The sequence below is a fragment of the Lethenteron reissneri genome, unplaced genomic scaffold (assembly GCF_015708825.2).
Source record: "Lethenteron reissneri isolate LAM-NWPU_2019-01 unplaced genomic scaffold, ASM1570882v1 scaffold_1134, whole genome shotgun sequence".
Lineage (NCBI taxonomy): Eukaryota > Metazoa > Chordata > Hyperoartia > Petromyzontiformes > Petromyzontidae > Lethenteron > Lethenteron reissneri.
Genome location: NW_026890821.1, coordinates 45,671 through 60,919, shown reverse-complemented (window position 1 = coordinate 60,919; position 15,249 = coordinate 45,671). Strand labels below are relative to the sequence as shown.

The 15,249-nt window shown below is 45.7% G+C and overlaps 2 protein-coding genes across 2 annotated transcripts; one reads left to right on the top strand and one right to left on the bottom strand.

Annotated features, from left to right (window-relative positions):
* Window positions 1-5,861: 5,861 nt before the first annotated feature.
* Window positions 5,862-9,115, bottom strand: LOC133361550 (lysophosphatidic acid receptor 1-A-like). The gene is made up of 3 exons (XM_061580477.1): window positions 9,009-9,115; window positions 6,663-7,426; window positions 5,862-6,215 (listed from the first exon to the last, which is right to left on the bottom strand). Exons 2-3 carry the CDS (start codon window positions 7,387-7,389, stop codon window positions 5,896-5,898), a joined length of 1,047 nt encoding a protein of 348 aa, XP_061436461.1. The 5' UTR covers window positions 7,390-7,426; window positions 9,009-9,115; the 3' UTR covers window positions 5,862-5,895.
* A 4,367-nt stretch (window positions 9,116-13,482) lies between these two features.
* On the top strand, window positions 13,483-14,381 carry LOC133361549 (gap junction gamma-1 protein-like). Its single transcript, XM_061580475.1, has one exon. The coding sequence runs from the start codon at window positions 13,867-13,869 to the stop codon at window positions 14,305-14,307; it is 441 nt and encodes a 146-aa protein (XP_061436459.1). The 5' UTR covers window positions 13,483-13,866; the 3' UTR covers window positions 14,308-14,381.
* Window positions 14,382-15,249: the final 868 nt, after the last annotated feature.

Below are 15,249 nucleotides of genomic sequence, written 5' to 3'. Positions count from 1 at the left end.
GACGCGGGGATCGATCCCGCGACCTTTGGCATGGGAAGCGAGGGCGCTACCAACTGCGCTACTCCGCCACGGCCTGTGGAGGGGTTACGCTCTGGGCTCTTATACTGTGACGTTCAACCAAAGCCAAGAATGAGTTCTATTTGAATATATGTAAAATAATTTTTTTTTGCCTAAAAAGTGTAAAATTTTTGGAATTTTTTTTTCAACGAGTCTGTGTGGAAAATGTCAGCTCGATTGGATCACGGAAAGTGGGTTAAAAAACGACCGAAAGATTTGCACGGTCGTAAGCAAGCACGCAAGCAAGCAAGCGAACTTAATATAAAGGATTTAAAAATGGCACAGCACCCCGTGAGCACGGACGCCGCGTTCATTCTACACTCGCACAGGCAGAAAAACCAGTAGTCCAGCTCTGCGAGCAACAAAAAACCGCAAAAGTAACCCGGCGTGCGTAAGATGGGCGAGGTGTGTTGTTAGGGCCGGGTGCATTGTGTCACGACTCGCCTGAGAGACTGTGAGGGACGGAGGATGGCAGGGTGGAACTTGAAGAATCTTAGATGGTGAGCACGGCATCCCCCTGTGAGCCAATATGAAACCTGTCGTCTTAAAAAGGTCCTTGGGACTGAGAATGACTTCTACGGATAAATAATGACATTTTTTGTTATCGAACCCACACTAAGATGTCTCAATAATAATGACGATATATCTCTTTGCCAAACCACCATTGGGTGAAGACATTCCCATACTGCGTTGGTCATCATAGGGGTTGTTTCACCATACTTCACCAGACTGGTCAGTGTGGGTTGATGCAAGAGGACAACCAGGACCGATTCAGAAGTGCCTCGGCAACTTCCCCGCTCCTTTTTAAATCCTTTATATTAAGTTCGCTTGCTTGCGTGCTTACGACCGTGCAAATCTTTCGGTCGTTTTTTAACCCATTTCCCGTGATCCAATCGAGCTGACATTTTGCACACAGACTCGTTGTGCGAGACAATTAATGTTCGTGAACATTTTTTTCCAAAATTTTACACTGTTTAGGGAAAACAAATTAAATATTTAATTACCAATTGCTTAATACTGGCAGACAATCATCTGACCCATAGGTGGCAGCCATCTCAAGCCAGAGGACGAGAGGACTCTAGCCGCCACGCATATAAAGGATTTATAGTGAAAAACTTTGTTTTTACGGGTTATACTTATTCTTCCTGGATTCTCTCTGGAGTCATTCTCTGGGTGGAGGTGATTCGAGCACTCAACTCTTTGGCACTGGGCTACTTAAAAGTTGGGCAATGCAACTCCCCAGCCCCCCTCCCCCCACAAATATTATCAGGGCAGTCAAGCAGAGTAAATATATATTTAAATAGCTCCACAATATTCTTAGGTTTTTTCGGTAAAGTCACTGTGTAGGTAAAAACATTAAAAAGTAAAATAAAATAAAAATCACGACGTTTCGGAGGCAACACAAGCTTCCGTCTTCAGGTGGTACCGTCACAGCCACGACAGCTGTATCAAGTACATGAGAGATTGCAGGAGCTACCACCATTATATAAACGGAGTGGTAGCTCCTGCAATCTCTCATTTACTTGATACAGCTGTCGTGGCTGTGACGGTTCCACCTGAAGACGGAAGCTTGTGTTGCCTCCGAAACGTCGTGATTTTTATTTTATTTTTTAATGTTTTTACCTACACGGTGACTTTACCGAAATAACCTAAGAATATGAATCATTGCAGTCACGAAAGCTTCAAATCTAGCTCCACAATAGTACCATTGATCATGTTTATTTATCTGCATTGCAACTTACTCAATGATCGTATTACCTTTAATCAGACAATCTCATCGAAGTGGACATCATTTGATCATTGGTGGGTTTCGTCACGGTCAATCATATTGAGTTACAGTAAAACCTTGGATTGCGAGCATAATTCGTTCCGGAAACGTGTTTGTAATCCAAAGCACTCGTTTATCAAAGCACTCGTATATCAGTTGTGATCACGTGACGCTCGGCAGACAGAACGTACTACTCGTATAGCAAGACCTCGCTCGTTTATCAAATTAATATTTGTTTTTAAAAAATTGCTCGTCTTGCAAAACACTCGCAGACCAAGTGACTCGCAATCCAAGGTTTTACTGAACTTTCATCATCCACTCTTAGTTGTGGTTCACCAAGATTTCTATAGTAACACTTCATCGGTCAACATTTTGGTAATTATCTACACATCTCTACACTGACAAAGGTTCATGACCATGCGTGCAATTCACGGGACACTGGACAGCAGGTGCTCACATTCGAAAAAACCACAGACTCGGTAATTCATATCCGTTATTAATGTTTTAATGTTCGGCATCTGCACAACCACAACAGACGTCAAAGAAACTTTACCATCAAAATATACGAAATGTATAAACACTTGAACACGTGGTAGCAGTAGGAAGCTTTTGCCACCAACTTTATCCATGAATGCCACTAGTTTTTTATTATTCTAGTATGCATTACCTCCACAAGCGTGCACACACACACACATTGTACCCAGGTTTAATGAGATCTCATCGCAGAGAGAAACGTCGCTCTGCAAAAACTAATTCTGGAAGACACACACAAACACATTGTACCCAGGTTTAATGATATCTCATGGCAGAGAGAAACGCCGCTCTCCCAAAAACTCATTCTTGAAGACACACACACACACACATTGTACCCAGGTTTAATGAGATCTCATCGCAGAGAGAAACGCCGCTCTGCCAAAAACGAATTCTTGAAGACACACACACACATTGTACCCAGGTTTAATGATATTTCATCGCAGAGAGAAACGTCGCTCTGCCAAAAACTAATTCTTGAAGACACACACACACATTGTAACCAGGTTTAATGATATCCCATTGCAGAGAGAAACGTCGCTCTGCCAAAAACTAATTCTTGAAGACACACACACACACATTGTACCCAGGTTTAATAATATCTCATCGCAGAGAGAAACGCCGCTCTGCCAAAAACTAATTCTTGAAGACACACACACACATTGTAACCAGGTTTAATAATATCTCATCGCAGAGAGAAACGTCGCTCTGCCAAAAACTAATTCTTGAAGACACACACACACATTGTACCCAGGTTTAATGATATCTTATCGCAGAGAGAAACGCCGCTCTGCCAAAAACTAATTCTTGAAGACACACACAAACACATTGTACCCAGGTTTAATGAGATCTCATTGCAGAGAGAAACGTTGCTCTGCCAAAACTAATTCTTGAAGACACACACACACACACATTGTAACCAGGTTTAATATCTCATCGCAGAGAGAAACGTCGCTCTGCCAAAAACTAATTCATGAAGACTTTTTTGCAACTCAGTCCTTTAAACAGTTGGCGCTCATACCGCACAGAAACACCAACTCAATTATCTGGGAACCAGACTGATGATAATGTTAAAACATTTTTTTTGCCGAGATTTCAACACAGCTAAAACTTCCCTCAAGGTAATGGTGGGGAGTGCCGTTCTCTCCTTTGCCATTTCCCAACCGCAAAGTTTTCATCGCGGGGTCTTGTAATCTTATAACTTGCGATACCAAAGCGCACAGCAGCCCAGCTCTCAACAGCACGAACAATTCGATGTGGGCGATTACTATGACTTGCTCTCAAACACATTCCTGCTGCGGAGGGAGCTGGTAGGAACGTTGGGTTGCTCGGTCAATGGCCTGCAGGGTCAACGGCGGCGTGGTGTATTCCGCAAATATGCCCGACTGTGAGGGCGGGCACAAGCCGGCGTGAGTAGGTTAAACGTTGAGTTTTATAAGGGCACCACGGGGTGACCAGCCCCTCCCCACCCCTCCCACCCCTCTCCACCCACCCCCCCATCAAGCCCCTACCCACCCAGCCCCTCCCCACCCAGCCCCTACCCACCCTCCCCTCTCCACCCAGCCCCACCCCTCCCACCCCCCCATCCAGCCCCTAACCACCCAGCCCCTCCCCACCCAGCCCCACCCCTCCCACCAGCCCCACCCCACCTAGCCCCTCCCCACCCTCCCCTCTCAACCCAGCCCCACCCCTCCCATTTTTGGATGCACGACGGACGGACAGACACAATAATCCCCTGTGGGCTGGTGGAACCAGGTGGTTCCTACCAGTATCACATTGTAATGTCATTGTGGCCTTCCTGGCAGCCAGTAGAATCTGCGCTGTGTGGATACATCGATGACTGGCGGGACCGCGCCCACATCTCAGTACGATCACTGCACTGTGGAAATGTGGCCGTCGTTAAAGATTAAAAGTGAATGTTAACGGCAAAATAACGGTGCTGTAACTCTCTTTACGACGAAACCCACATCTCCCAACATTTGTACAGTGCAAGAAAGTTACATTTTGCCATTTCGTCACGAGAACCACGTGAAGGTTACACAATGCTCGTAGCTTAACAACGTTCACGGAGCCTTTGTGATTGCTGCCAATGTGAAGTGAGAACAAAGATGGAAAAACGAGCGGTCATTTCCAATCAACCCTGCCTGCTGGTCCAGCATCTTGTTTGTAGACAAAAATAAACCACCGGTTTTCTAAAAGCAACTGCCGCAATAATTACACAATAATCACCACAAAACAACCGACTTCTCTCACAACGGAGGCAGTATTCTCACACAAGACGATTGCCTTGCTCAAAAGAAAACGCAACGCAAAATGGGCTCGGAACTAAATTCTGAACAAGCGTTTAAAGGCCCCCAAAATAAATAAAAAAGAAAGAAAAATAAATACAGAAATATTGAGCGACGCTTTTCAAAATACGAGATTTTTGTTTACAATGTCCCTGAAGGACACACACACACACAGCCACGTTAACACGGACGCTCGCAAGGGGGGCCACGTGAACACGAGTTCGTGTGTGCTGGGGGGCAGCCGTCATTTGAACAGGAAGAGAACCAACGAAAAACAACGCATCCTCCAGTAAAACCCTATTCAAGAAACACCAAGTTAAATGTGACTTGTGTAAAACATATCTTTGAAACAACAAGCTTCCGAGTAAAACATGCATCACCACTGGAACCTCATTTGCCAGTAAAAAATATAATTGTTTTTTTACCCTTCTATCTGGCAACAAAACTGACACCTTTTTTACAAGGAGTCATGTTTGCATAGACCGCAATACCTGCAGTCATAATGCAAACAAAAAACACAACTCTGATAATGTGTGCAGTCCTTGAAGTTGATTGGTCCACACCCATGTGAGACTAGGCTCTAAGGAAAGCTGTCTCAGATGTGGACCAATCTACTTCAAGGACAGTGCATACATTATCAGAGTTATGTTTTTGTTTGTTTTATTTTTCGATTTAAAGCTTTCGTGACTGCAGGGATTCATCTTCTTGGTTCTTTCGGTAAAATCACGTAGAAGGGAAATAATAAAATAATAAAAATAAAACATAATAAAATAATTCTCACGACGTTTCGGCCACAACGCAAGCAGCCGTCCTCAGGTGAAAACCAGGTCTGTCCCTTTGATGCTGAATTAGTACTATTCACATACCTGCATTTCCCATATCCTCTCCCTTTGATGCTGCTAATCCTGCATAATGCACAGGCATAAGTAGTACTAATCACATACCTGCATTTCCCATATTCTCTCCCTTTGATGCTGCTAATCCTGCATAATGCACAGGCATAAGTAGTACTAATCACATTCCTGCATTTTCCATAAATATGCTAAATTCCTCTTGATATGCAAATTCCTTTGTCAAGGCACCCAGCTTATATACATGCTCCAAGCTCGTGTACTCTTTTGTTTGTATTATGACTGCAGGTATTGTGGTCTATGCAAACATGACTCCTTGTAAAAAAGGTGTCAGTTTTGTTGCCAGATAGAAGGGTAAAAGAACAATTATCAAAACATGCATGGTTAGCCCAATTAGATATTAGATGACAATCTGATTCATCTTCATCGCACTCGCGGTGGTCACGTGACCGATCTCCGTAACCAGGTTGGGATTCGACGTGGAAATTGATTTTTCGGAGCCGCTCGCTGCGACGCATCCCGCCTTTCGGCAGCTCAGGATGCGCTTGAAAGTGGCGATCATCTCCGTGTCCCGAAACGAGTAGATGATGGGGTTCATGGCGGAGTTGAGCTCCGCTATGAGCAAGAAGTACTTCTCGAAGGCCAGGACGTTGCAGTCCGAGCAGAAGGAATCCAGCAGCAGAATCACCAGGCCCGGCGTCCAGCACACGATAAAGGCTCCTGGGAGAGACGGCACGAGCCATTTTTGGCAGCGACGCGTGGAACAAGACCAGCCTTGATAATTGCTTTTTTTTTACCCTTTTATCTGGCAACAAAACTGACACCTTTTTTTACGAGGAGTCATGTTTGCATAGACCACAATACCTGCAGTCGTAATGCAAACAAAAAAACAGTTGTGCGCCTTTTGGCGTCATCTGGTCCAACACCATGTGAGACTAGGCTCTAAGGAAAGGTGTCTCAGGTGTGGACCAATCAACTTCAAGGACAGTGCGTACATTATCAGAGTTATGTTTTTTGTTTGCATTATGACTGCAGGTATTGTGGTCTATGCAAACGTGACTCCTTGTAAAAAAGGTGTCAGTTTTGTTGCCAGATAGAAGGGTAAAAAAACAATTATCGTGAATCGTGTTGTCGAATGTTCTGCCCAGACAGACCCACAACGCTTACCCAACATGATGGTGACCGTTACGAGCAAGCTCACGGGGGCGTCTTGCCTCCGGGAGCACCTGGAGCTATTCTGCAGCACGGGTATCCTGTCCCTCCACACGTTCACGAAGATGTGGCCATAGAGCCCCGCCATGATGAGGAACATGGAGAGGTTGTAGCCGGCCCAGAAGGCGACGTAGCTGGCGCTGTACAGCGGCGCCATGGTGGAGCACGTGCCGACGTCGCAGACGCAGTTCCAGCCCATGCTGGGCATGGCGCCGGCGATGATGGCCACGAGCCAGATGATCGCGACGACCGTCACGACGCGCCGCTCGCTCATCCGCTGCATCCGGAACAGCGCGACGTGGCGCTCGATGGCGATGACCAGGAGGCTGGCGACGGAGGCGGTGAGGCTCGTGTTGATCAGCCCCTGGCGCAGCATCCAGGTCTCCAGCGACAGCTTGCGAGTGTTGGGCCCCGTGTTGACAACCAGGTAGATGTACGCCACTCCGGCAAAGAAATCCGCCGCGGCCAGGTTGGCCATGAGAAAGTAGACGGGGTGGTGGAGTGTCTTGTTGATGTACACGGCGAACATGACGAGGGCGTTGGCCAGAATGATGCCGAGGCACAAGGTCAGGCCGAGCACCATGACCAGCGTGCTGGTGAAGGACCACTCGTCGTAGAGCGGCTTGTTGCTGTTGCGGTAGAAGAATGCGATCGTCTCGTTGTGGTGGCAGCTGACGTCCATCTCGTTCTCGCGTTGTGTTTCCCACGTCCAAGCACACCTGCAAAGCAAAGATTATTTAAAGGAAACCAACACTAATCGAGACTAGGCTCTAAGAAAAGCTGTCTGGGGTGTGGACCAATCAACATCAAGGACAGTGCATATCATTATCATCATCAGAGTTGTTTCTTTTTGTTTGCATTTTGACTGCTTGTGTTGTGGTTATTGCAAACATGATGCCTTGTATAAAGGTGTCAGTTTTTGTACCAGTTTAAAGGGTAAAAACCTACTACTAAAGAGCTGTTGTTATACAATTACATCTCGATAGCGTTCCTCCTCTGAGCGTCATGATCATAGACAATGGCACCATCTTATTATCTGCACTGACGTCCGTGACTGATTGCCCTATTTAATGACCCCCAGGGGAATGTGACTCAGGGTCGTGAAAAGAGGTGATGTCATCTTGTCACACTGCCGATACATGTGTACGCACACGCGTGTACATGTATAGGAACTCTCGCATCATACATGTACAGTCCGCTTGAATAATTCCACTGCTGGATGATGACCTCCGCACACGTCTTGTGGGTCGGGTCAAGAGCGATATTTGACTATACTTCACCACGCTGGTCAGTGGGGTTTGTGGTGGAGGTGGTGGTGGGGAGTGCAGTACACCAATGGGGGTTTCTGCACTGCCAACTGCTGTCTACAACGCCCACAGCACCTTTATACTGCACGTGGTGGTGGTGGTGGTCAACCCATCCAAAGCACTTCTGACACAAACCCTGCTTAGCTTACAAAATCGGAAAAGGCTGCGTGCATTGTGAGTGATCTGGTCAAAGGCTACGTTGACATCAGCACACTAACATTGCATACATAACACTGGTCAACACACTTTTTGTGGCATAAGGTATTCCAACGGTGTTTAGGTCATTTTGGGGTGCTGATGATTCCAAATCTGGCATCAGTTTTTGTCCATCACATCAGGTTTTTGAGATATTATCAAATATTGCATTTTCAATAAAAACGGCAGAATAAAAATATTAAATAAATGTGGATATCTACATAAAATGATATTATATGCACACTCTCCTAAAAATACAGCACCGTATTTTAACACTAAAGCAGTCACTGACTCGCAACAACTTGCAATCATAAGTGACAGAGTTAATTTCGGGTAAAATCAATGAAAATGGGGTATGCCGATAGCATAAAAAATAGACGTGATAGAGCAAATCTGAGATCAGATTTAGAATCGGCACCCTGAAATTAGCCTAGAACAGCTGCAACAGTCCAGGCCAGAAAAACATGTTTTTGTTGTTGTTGACCAGTGTAATTAACGCGGCTTGTAATTTAGGAAGAAATGCCGCATTACACGTAACAATGTCATGGTTTCTAGCACAGATTCTCTTCACGTGAGAGTTGGGGACAGACTAAAAGGGGGTTTGAACAAGGCGAGCCCTGGCTACCTGTGGCGTTCACCCTCTACACGATAACAAACGCAACGCAAACCTCACAGAATCCTGTCATTGTTGAGCAGCGTCTCTTAGGATTAGCACATGGCCAGTAGGCAAGGCAAGGTCAAAACAAGCTGACCTTTACCCGACCTTTGACCTCACCCCTCGGCACACAGACACCTTTACCCTTTGACCCCTCTGCAGGCAATCGACGGAGAAGTGGCGGGAAGAAGGGCCCAGGCTGCGCCCGTGTTGGCTCAGGCGAGGCCCGGATGTGGATGTCAGAGCCCCGGATGTCAGGGCCCCGGATGTCAGGGCCCGTGGACACGTGACGCAGGAGGCGTGGCCAGGGGGCGGGGCTCGGGGGAGAGAAGATGAAAGGGGGCGGGGCGAAGGGGTCAGTCACGTGACCTGGGTCTCTGTGAGTCTGTGGGTCTCTGTGAGTCTGTGGGTCTGTGTGAGTGTGTGTGAAAATATAAGAATAGATTTACCCTATTCTTATGCATTATCTTTCAATATCCTATGGGCATAAATAAAGTTGGGCCAGTCTGCCAAAATGTCACGTTATATATACATTCTTTCTCTGTTATGGCAGAGAAAGAACATGCTGTTCTCGTGAATCAACCTGATTTTCATTGCATTCGTTCACGAATGTAGCACCTTATACATGGCACAAAAAGACAGCTTGGTGTGGAGTCAAAAGGGATTATCCCAGTAAAATACGATCAACTCCACCACGACAGCGATCGCTGCGCACGTCAGCTTACATGAAGTATGATCTGTGTTTTGATTTAGTGCGCTGATCTTAAAGGTGCATTGAAAAAATGTTGATACTCCGACTGATGCTCCTGCTGTTGTGGAGTGACTCATGCAGCCAGCTATGGCTGCAGGGTTCTGGTGGTACATGTTGTTTACGTCGTTTATTGTGAAAATTCGGTCACAGTTCCTATGATCACTGTTTCATTGCTTTTATGGCTTGATTTTGGTGATTTTCGAAAAGTTTTTTGGTTTGGCCATGTTTGTTTGTTGTAGTACAGAGTTAGACTGATGGCCTTAATCTAAGTTGTCTTGTGGTTGTTGTTGTTGTTGTTTGAATTGCATCCCACTGGGATTTTTGCACACAGCGTTGGTGTAACGGTGCTTTTTCTGCAATATTTTGCTGTCTTTTCTTGGATTTTCTGTTTGCACTCAGTCACATATTCACTTTAAGATGTTTTTGTTCATGTTTTAGTTTTTTGTTTGTTGAGGTTGCACCCGATTCAAGAGCCAAATGGCTCACAGGGCCACACCTAATACATGAACATGAACTTGAAGGTCCTAGTGTGGACACATGTTGACCAGTGTAAGAGGCGGGGGGGGGGGTGGTCACCTTCGGTCAACCCCCACACGCCTCAAGTTTCAAGTTTTCATGTATTAGGTATAGCCCTGTGAGCCATTCGGCTCTTGAATCGGGTGCAACCGCAACAAACAAAAAAACAAAAACATGAACAAGAAAACATCTTAAAGTGACTATGTGACTAAGTGCAAACAGAAAATCCAAGAAAAGACAGCAAAATATTGCAGAAAAAGCACCATACACCAATGCTGTGTGCAAAAATCCCAGTGGGATGCAAGATCAAACAACAACAACAACAACCACAAGACAACTTAGATTAAGGCCATCAGTCTAACTCTGTACTACAACAAACAAACATGGCCAAACCGAAAAACTTTTCAAAAATCACCAAAATAAAGCCATTAAAGCAATGAAACAGTGGTCATAGGAACTCTGCTGCCCCCTGTGGGCCCGTGAGCTTGGGTGCATCTAAGCTGACCTGCAGAGCCTTGCTACGGTACAACACGTGTACACACACTCACAGTTTAACACTCACACACACAACAACAACCGCCATTCGCCACTAAGTGGCGGTGACGTCACCACGACGCTTGTGCCAGGCCATGTGCACTTTGAGGCTACCACGTGGCAGGAGGAGGTCACGGGGCAGACCCAGCAGGTGTTACGTGTCAACTGACTGAGACAGTGGCTGATGCTACCACCACATTGTGGGCCCCTGCTGTGCCAACTCGCTGTGTGGGTCTCTGCAGGTCTCCACAACTTGCGGATGAGTTCTGCTGCTGCTATTTCAACGACCCTGAGGTTTGGTGGTCGTCTGGGCCTTCGTTGGTGTTGACGCCTTGGTAATTGAGATGTTAACTACCTCGCCTGGTGTACAGGAGGTCGTGGGTTACACCATAATCATCACGGTGGCTGGGAAATGTTAACTACCTCGCCTGGTATACAGGAGGTCGTGGGTTACACCACCATCATCATCACGGTGGCTGGGAAATGTTAACTACCTCGCCTGGTATACAGGATGTGCAGTACTACACTACGTACTACACTATACACAACTATATGCTATACTACTGGACACTCTACTATACAATACACTTCTATATACTACACTATACACATATATACTACACTGTACTATACAGTACACTACTATACACTGCACGATACAATACACTACATTGGTATACACTACTATACACTGCTATACACTATAGTAATGTACACTACACTACTATACACTCCACTACTATATACTACACTAAACACTTATATCTACTATACTATACAGTACACTACTATACAATACACTATACTATACACTACAAAGCTATACAATACACTACACTACTATACACTTATATATACTACACTACACTACTATACACTCCACTATACAATACACTATACATTTCGATATTCTACACTATACACATATATACTACACTGTACTATACAGTACGCTACTATACACTACACTGGTATCCACTACACTACTATATACTACACTATAGTAATATACACTTTACACTACTATACACTACTCTAAACACTTATATTTACTACACTACTATACACTATACTATACAGTACACTACTATACAATACACTACTATACACTCCACTGCTTTTCACTACACTATACACTTTACACTACTATCCACTACACTAATATATACTACACTATACAATACACTATACACTCCACTGCTATACACTACACTATACACTGCTATATTCACTATAGTAATATACACTACTATACACTACACTATACACTTTACACTACTATCCAATACACGACTATATACTACCCTATACTATACAGTACATTACTATACACTACACTATACACTTATATATACTACACTACTATACACTATACCACAACATTTACAATTGTTGAGTACTGTGACGTTTCGCTGGTAACTGCATCCAGCATCATCGGGCAATTCGCCAGAATGGTGAGGCTCTGCTCTGGCTCCCGGTCTTAAATAAAAAAATATTTGTAAATGTTGTGGTTTCACGCTTCAACACACCGGTGTGGGGCTAAAGTAGTGAACTATTTTGTCTTTTGTCAACGTGACACTTTTTTGCTGATTGGCCGTGTCGGGTGGTGGAGGGTTACGACACATAAATAACGCGATCTAATCCCAAAATGTTGATTATGAATAAAATTGGTCGCGAAAGCCTGCTACGTGTTAAACTGTGTGGAGTGTGTTGTTGTAACGCTCTTACCACATGCCCCCGACTGGACATCTGTAGGTTCAAGATCTTTCTAGCTCATCGGAATCCTCCTGCTGCAGTCTAAACATTCTCTGTGCCTTGTGTGGGTCTCCTTGGATTACCACCACTTGAGCATTCCACTTACATATAGTTATAGCTGTCAACCCCTTATTACAGACCAAGTCAGACCTTAATGGTCACCCCGTGCCCTTGTGAATCTCAACTTTCGTCCTGCAAAGTCCCATCACAAGGGAGAAACAATCAAAGACACAAAACAATTGTTGCTGCTCGTATCCAAACGGCTGTCCGCCGTATGCACCTGAAAACTCAATTTCCCTCTGAAAACAAAAATAATTAGCATTTTCACTGCTTGTGTTGTGGTTATTGCAAACATGATCCCTTGTATAAAGGTGTCAGTTTTTGTACCAGTTGAAAGGGTAACAACCTACTACTACTGTGGCTACTTTGTTGTTGTCACGCTGCACGATGGGACCGACCGCCGGGACTGGTTTGCTACGGCCTTTGGAGCGGCTTTGCCAGTTTCGGTAGATCGTCTCAGGACCGCTGGATAATGTCGGATGATTATCGTGCCGTGCCGGATAATCGATGATGATCGACGGTATCCCGAGGCAGCAAAAGAGCTGAACGCGGCGCGCGGCCAGCCAACGTGCCGTCTGAATCCGCGTCTCTCTTCTTGAATCCTCAGGTGGGCACGCTTCTGGCGAGCTGGTGGTCACAATGAGCTGGAACTTCCTGACCCGTTTGTTGGAGGAGATATCTTTGCACTCGACGTACCTGGGCAAGCTCTGGCTAACCACGTTCCTGATCTTGCGCATCATGCTGACGATCGTGGCGGGCGAATCCATCTATCACGATGAACAGAGCTCGTTCATGTGCAACTCCCAACAGCCGGGCTGCACGAACATGTGCTACGACACCTTTGCTCCCCTGTCCTACGTGCGCTTCTGGATCTTTCAGATTATCACCGTGGCGACACCCAGCATTCTCTACCTCGCCTTCGCCATACACAGGATACAGAGGTCTAGTGAAGTTACACTATGAGACATCTCCTTTACCAGTGGCAAAATATAGTAGTAGGTTTTTACCCTTTAAACTGGTACAAAACTGACACCTTTATACAAGGCATCATTTTGAGTTGTGCGCCTTTTGGTGTCATCTGGTCCAACACCAATGGAGACTAGGCTCTAAAGAAAGCCGTCTTGGGTTTGGACCAATCAACTTCAAGGACAGTGCATATTATTATCATTATCAGAGTTGTTTCTTTTTGTTTGCATTTTGACTGCTTGTGTTGTGGTTATTGCAAACATGATGCCTTGTATAAAGGTGTCAGTTTTTGTACCAGTTGAAAGGGTAAAAACCTACTACTAGGCCTAGTGAAGTTACGGCGACGACGATAACCGTGATAAGAACGGCGAAGTCCCCCAAAAAAACCTTAATTCCGCTCTTTGTTCTTGCGAGAAGGAGATGTTTAACTTTTACTCCCGCGTCGTTATCCGCAGGTCAGAGAGCTCGCCTGGCGATCAAGGAGGGGAGTTTCCCGACGAGGCCAAGAAGAACGACTACAGACGGTACGACGGGCGTCGCGCTATCAGGGCCGACGGCCTCATGTGGGCCTACGCGCTGCAGCTCGTCCTGCGCACGGTGGCCGAAGCGGGCTTCCTTCTGGGCCAGTACGTGATGTACGGCTTGGAGGTGATCCCCCGCTTTGTGTGCCCCCGCCGCTACCCCTGCGTCCACTTCGTCGACTGCTTCGTGTCGAGGCCCACGGAGAAGACCGTCTTCCTGCACGTGATGTATGCCGTGGGGTGCCTCAGCCTGGCTCTCGACCTGGCCGAGATGTGGCACCTGGGGATGGGCGCTCTCAGGGACGAGCTGCCGGGCAGCCGAGCCAAGCGCCGGTATTGACAGCACTATGAGACATCTCCTTTAGCAGTGGCAAAATATAGTAGTAGGGTTTTACCCTTTCAACTGGTACACAAACTGACACCTTTATACAAGGCATCATGTTTGCAATAACCACAACACAAGAAGTCAAAATGCAAACAAAAATAAACAACTCTGATAATGATAATAATATGCACTCTCCTTGAAGTTGATTGGTCCACACCTGAGACAACTTCAAGGACAGTGCATATTATTATCATCAGAGTTGTTTCTTTTTGTTTAACACATAGGCTTTCGCGACCAATGTTATTCATAATCAACTTTTTGGGTTTAGATCGCGTTATTTATAAATGTGTCGTAACCCTCCACCACCCGACACGGCCAATCAGTAAAAAGTGTCACGTTGACAAAGACAAATAGTTCACTGCTTTAGCCCACCGGTGTGTTGAAGCCACAACATTTACAATTTGAGTACGACGTTTTGCTGGTAATTGCATCCAGCATCATCGGGCAATTCGCCAGAATGGTGAGGGGCTCTGCTGTGTCTCCCGTTCTTATATAGAGCAGCAGCAGGGTGACGTCATCATTAACTCATTAACTCATCAGGTGCAAAGATTCAAGGGGGGAGTGATTGTAATTATATACTAGATTAGTAATCAGGCTATTGTTACGATGCGAGTTGTAGATTAGTAATCATTTGGAATGTGTTTTATTGTGATTATGCTACATTAGTTATCAGTTAGTGGTTGTTTCCCTTATAAGGAATTGTAATGTATCTTATTTAATATGTAGGGGTTATTACGGGAGAAACGGCGGACGAGAAACACAGAGGTGTGTGCACTCACACACACGGGTGGTCGCACCGACGTCCGCATCCGTGATCCCCCACGCCCCCAAGCCCTCTGAGGGGATCCCTATAAAAGGCGGGGAGCCAGAGAGCTCGAGGCAGTACGACACGAAGCT